Source organism: Ascaphus truei, chromosome 9, assembly GCF_040206685.1.
Source record: "Ascaphus truei isolate aAscTru1 chromosome 9, aAscTru1.hap1, whole genome shotgun sequence".
NCBI classification, from domain to species: Eukaryota; Metazoa; Chordata; class Amphibia; order Anura; family Ascaphidae; genus Ascaphus; species Ascaphus truei.
In genome coordinates this window covers 37,911,884-37,917,883 of record NC_134491.1, presented here as the reverse complement: position 1 = coordinate 37,917,883, position 6,000 = coordinate 37,911,884, and the positions used below count along the sequence as shown (strand labels likewise).

Here is a 6,000-nt window from a genome sequence, read left to right as displayed (position 1 = left end):
TGTTGGCCTCCTTTTCTATATTGGCAATTGTTTTATTCCGTTGGGTAACACTAGCGTACTCAACCTCCTCTGCAATATTAGATGGTAAGTCTGCCACCTAGTGGGCAAAACTCATTTGATGGCAGGTTTTACATCAATTGTGATACCTATTATTGAACACAACATTAAAGTTCTTAATCTTCATAAATGAAATTATAGCGCACAGAGCTTCTGAAACCTCATAGGTCTCTTCTTCAGGTGTAATGTCAGTAGATATTCTGTTAGTTACATGAAGAAGAGACCTGTAAGCTTCTGAAAATTCTACACTAAAATTCAAATATAATCAACTTTCTTGATAGCAGCTCTAATAAGATGGAGGGAGTTCTGGATATCACTGTCATGATAATGTCATGAAGTAATCGATACTTTAAACCCTCTGGTGCTTGAGGGGTTAATGACATACACTTTTTCTTTTTTTTTTAACAAAAGATAAAAATGCGGGGTTTGAAACCGGCCAGGATGTTTCTTTGGCCTGTTCTGCATCCTGGATGGCCCACTCAAGGTGTTAACTGTTTCAACCAAGGCCCACAGACCTGGTTGGGGGAGGGCAGCCTTGGGAAAGGCAGTTGGCAGTTGGCTACAGGATTTTGAAAGGCAGTTGGCTACAAGATTTTGTTGGCAGTTAGCTTCAGAGTTTTATGGAGAGCAGACTGAGGATATGGCATTGCCTCTTATCAATGACCTCTTTGGGAAGAACCTATGTCCCTTGGTAATGTACTGTATAGGATTTTCTGTTTTATTCCTTTTATTTTAAGAAACTGTTCTGCCTTACATTGCAATTGTATATTTATTTTGTATCTCCTTTCTGTAATCTAAGTGTAGCCCATGTTCCCCTCCCCCCAGACACAGATCGTGCCTCTAAGGTGCATTGAGGGCTGGCTACATGTGTATGGTGGTGCATACCTGCGTGGAACAGGAGGGCCTGAGCTTCCCGCGTTGTTATTGGGGAGACAGGACCAGGCTTCTGGGGTGGTAGCCTCCATGCTTTCTTAGTGGTGCAGCGCCTCCATCTTCTATACTCCCAGGAATATGGGATAGGACCTGTATAGAAGAACCTCCCTGGTCCAGGGGTTGAATGCTCCAAACTCACAACACAGTCTTTGTATAAAAGTATAGTCTCTTTATTGGTCAGATCAGCGACTCCAAATGTAGTGGCGACCAGCAGCCACAACAACAACAGCAAAGCCCCATTATTCACTCTCCTCCTCTCCTTTCCTCCAAGTCTCTCCTCCGACAGGATGGTCTGGGCTGGGGCGTCAATACCCCGCAGCCCACCTCAGAGGTTAGCCTCTGGGTGGAGACTGGATTCTCCCCATCACACCCAGCAGCGGGGTGAGGGGCATTGGTCTACCGGGTCTATTGTGCTTTCAGCTCTACTCAAAGTGGCTGAGTCTCTTTGCTCCTCTTTTTGCTCCTGCACGGCGGCACAGGTGGGACCGCACTGTCTCCTCCAACTCCTCGGACAGCACAGGACTCGAACTCGCCCAGGACTAACAGAACTGTCACTTACAGGAGCGGCTGCTAAATATAGTCAGCCCCACCCCTAATGATGTCAGCAGAGCCTCCCCTCTGCCTACTCCTTGATAAAGGACCTGCTGGTCTGAAACGCGTAGGAGGTCCCTGTCTGTGTCCCCCAAGGGGGTGAATTTGTCTCCTACTATGCTGCAATAAAGAAAAAGTTTTTTTTACTCCACACCTGACTCCCTGGCTGTGCGCCATTCGTTTTTTCTACTGGACATATCTGGATTCTGGATCCTTCTTGGCTTGCACGCCGGCAAAGAAACCCTGGAGATGACGTGAGTGGGGCGTTTTGGTTTAGACTGTTATAGTTAAGTCTGACTGTTAAAAAGTCATTGTGTTACTTACAAGTCTTATTTGCCTGCCCACTCCCACTGGTGTCTCCAGAGGCCACATTATTTTATTATTGGATGTAGCTGCTGCGGGTTTGAGCACCCCAATTCTCTATCTCCCCTCTGTCTCGTGCCTGCAGCAGAGTCAGGGGCCTGCGTCTACCACTCAGGGCAAGGCTAGGAAGGGGGAAAACCCATGATAACTACTGGTGCCTGCCCTTAACAGGACTTACCACAGTAGGAGGAAGATAGGTATAGCCCGTGCTGTTTACAGGAGGCTACACTAGCACTGTATTTTTATATATATTAAATTTTTTAATAAGTAATGCTTTGGGCTCTGAACGAACTAATGCGCGCTCTGGAGAGAATAACTTACGAATTCGGGCACGTTACTACAACTGATTTTGTGTTAAAGTGCATAGTTTTTCCTATAATAAACAGGGACCTGGGGCCCTGCCAGATATTTTAGTCTAAGATCTGTTATCATATCTGCATAACCTCAGGTTGTGGCAGTGGATAGATATGATGTGCAATTGAGTAGGGGTTAATACTAACTCGCTGGTTCCTTGCAGAGGAGAAAGGGGGGTTGCTAGAGTAGCCTTGTGTATTAACCCTGGTTGCATATCTAAAGTCACGTGCTCACTTGTGTGCTATCCTAGGCGGTTGTATATTGGGACGGCTTGAGAGGGGATACTGTCCATTTGACGGACCTTTGCGGAGGTGAAGAGTGGGTGCGCTTGCGAGCGTCGGTATTAACCCTTGTCCCGTATGCAAGTTGCGTGCTAGCAGGGGGTCGTATGTGACAATCACTCATGGTTTTTAATTTTGCTTCAAATTAATGTCAAGTGAAATTGAAAGCAGTGTTTTTAATTTTTTTATTTCTGGTTTACATATATATATATATATAGTGGGAAGCCAGAGACAGAACACCTACCTTCCTTATCTTGGAACTCACGTAGATTTTGACTTTGTGCAAGCCTTTCCTCATAATTTGTTTACCAGACTATTCTCTCCACACTTCATGTTTGCATACTCTTGTCTGCCAGTGTTCCAGAGACAGTGATTTATCATATTAGTCTGTGTTACTTAGTGTTTGGTGTTCACCCAGTAGTCATGTTCTAGCACACTCACTACAGTATTATGAGTGATTACATGTTTATATTATTGCATGTTTTAGCTAGTTAGACTCTGAGTATCACCTGTTGGACTTAGAGATTCATTTGTTCTCTAGACATGGTATGATTTCTTTCTACCTTAAATTATATGGTCCATACACTAGAAGGAATGTGCATTGCATACTCATCAGTTATTAATTCATGCAACATAGCATATAGCTGTTTTGAACTAGTCAATATCAAAAGTTAGTTCCTGTCAATTTTTAACCTTTTGTATTGTCCTTTAGAGATGTGAAATAAATTGTTATATTTTGGTACACCCTTATGCCCGTATGGGATACTTTTCTGTTTGCGTGTATATATATATATATATATATATAAAAACAGAAAACTACAATAAGCGCAATCACAATTAGACTAATAATGATATTTACCACATATATAGGAGGGTATACTACCTCACAATCTAACTTTCCCTGATTAAGTCTGCAGCCAAAAGGTCTACCGCTCCACGGGCTGGTAAAAAAGGGATATCCAAACAAGAGTGACCTAGGCGCAAGTAAAAACAAGAAAAACAAACATAGGGTAATACGTTCAAACAATTGGTCTTCTGGGGGGTACGATATGCACTTACAGCAGGTAGAATAAAATCAGGCCTTGTATCCACTCTGGGATCAGGAACAATGAATGAAGATCTGGAACAGCCAGCAGAAACTCATCTACAGGAATCGTATCCTCGTGTGAAGTATCACATATAGAAAGAGAAGTGGGACACATACATAGTGTAACACAGTTTATTTTAAAAATTTAATAAAAAAGACAATAGGTAAAATACTCACACTTTGTGAGTTTGGGTAAAAGCGTTTGAGAATTTAGAGCTTCTCACACTCATCAAGGGTGGGTATACACAGACTCTATTGATTCCTTATAAAATGTCCTTATAACCACATGCGGTGTTGTGGCCAACTTCCAAGGGTATGGAGTCACTTTATGGGGCACTCCTAATAATATCCAGAGCCTCTGAGGATGGGGTACTTGCTCCGTTGTTGCGAGACCCGTAGTAAAGGGCCGTGTGTTTCTTTAGCTGCACCTAATGTGCAAGTAGTACTCACGCTACTTCTGGGGTACAGTGTGATGTTTTTCCCCCTTAGTTAGTGTCCGCCTCAATAGTCTGTGGACCTCCCCGCTTCTCTGACTGCTCCGGATCTCCGTGGCCGTCCGCCTGCACGCAGCGGCGTGGTGACGTCACGTCGTCTCGCGAGATTCTGGATCCAAATCTCCCGCTCGCTGTGTTGATCTCCGTCCCACACCTACTCGTTGGAAACATGTACCATGCCGGTACACCGATACAGATCACTGCCAGACAACTGAATATTGCTGGCTATTCTCCCAATTGTCCTGTGCTCACTCTCAGTAGTTCCAAACCACGCCCTACGCGTTTCTCCTTTCGGCTTCGTCAGGGGCTGATCTAACTATGTGTCCCTATTCCTGTGTAGATATACCCTCCTCCATTACGTGATTGGCTATCTAGTTGATTAGAAAATTACAAAAAGCACCTCTCAATTGGAATTGTTATTTCCATTCTCAGTAGAAAGTATTCTATAGGGGTTTTAATTCAAATACTAATGTTAGCAATTTAGATGCATTTTAGGTGTGTTACCAACTGCTGAATAAAGTAAATATTGCATCATTATACAGTATATACATTCACTTTCATTATAATTATACATATACATAAACATCTGAATTAGAATTTAATAATAAGGAGCAATAGATATTGAGTATATTTAATTAACCATTTATGTCCTTCAATTTAGACAGAACTCACTATAGTTAAGTATTTTTTAGAAATACCTTCATTGTAGAGGCTATAATTATAAACCATATTACGTTCTCATACTTTATGCAGGACAATTTTGTATAAGTATTTATAAATGGGATATAGTATTCCACTTATTTCCAATATGTTACTCATAGGGGGATGGTGTAAATTTAAACCTCGTTACTTCAATTGTGACCACTGTACATTGATAATGGCATTTCAAAATAGGATAATATAAACGTACGTTCATTCATTAATTAGATACCTTTGGGATACTTTATTTAGGCCTAATGTATTTGATTAAGACCAAACTGTAATACAACGGTATTTTTTGGATATATATTGACATAATGATAACATATGTATTATATTCGAATCTACAAATGGTTGCATATTTGCCAACTGGTAATAGGCACTTATTTCTTACATTGCATATTTAATGGTGATATTGTATTCAGGGCAATTGCATATATGAATATATCTTACTAATACATAAAAACCTTACACACAAGCTAGAACATAATTTTCCCAAAAGTTGTTTAACCACATCTTTATAGTTGTATGATTGCATAGCATAATCTTATATTTGGGAGTGGGATGATTTTATCATACTATAATCCACTTTGTTTTTTACTGATTTGGAGCTGAACTCAATGTAAGACATATATTTTAACACAGATATTATCTAACACAGGTTATGTTTAACACAGATAATGTTTAATCTCTTAGAAAAGATCCCAGGTCTATGTCAATATTGAGACCTAGCGGAGTAAGTGTTTTAAGGGCATAGATCCAGTATGTTTCCTGTCTTGATATTTTGTTCACAGGATTACCCCCTCTCCAGCTAGGTCTAATTTTTTCAATACCTACAAATTTTAGACCCTTAGGGTCCTGGCCATGGAATTCTTTAAAGTGTTTTGACACACTATGTTGTTGTAAACCTTTTTCTATGTTTCTTACATGTTCCGCTATGCGGATTTTCAGTTTTCTCGTAGTTCTCCCAATATATTGTTTGTTGCAAGGGCATTGCAACAAATAGACTACAAAGCTTGAGTTACAATCGATCATGTCTTTTATATCATAAGTGTCATTTGTGACTTCTGACTTAATCGATTTGTAACTCTTTGTTGAATTTGGATGAACTTTGCAACCTTTACACATTTGACATTTGAAA

At 40.7% G+C, this 6,000-nt stretch overlaps 1 protein-coding gene across 3 annotated transcripts in view; it reads left to right on the top strand.

The window, feature by feature from the left end:
- The first annotated feature begins 669 nt into the window (after positions 1-669).
- The window catches only part of HHIPL1 (HHIP like 1), a 116,403-nt gene continuing 111,072 nt past the window's right edge, over positions 670-6,000 (top strand). Inside the window, exon 1 of one of the 3 annotated variants that reach the window (XM_075614391.1) lies at positions 670-748. In XM_075614391.1, coding sequence (XP_075470506.1) covers positions 698-748 — 51 coding nt within the window. In that variant the 5' untranslated portion in view covers positions 670-697. The remainder of the gene's footprint in view (positions 749-6,000) is intronic. The other 2 variants (XM_075614392.1, XM_075614390.1) reach the window with 2 other exon arrangements.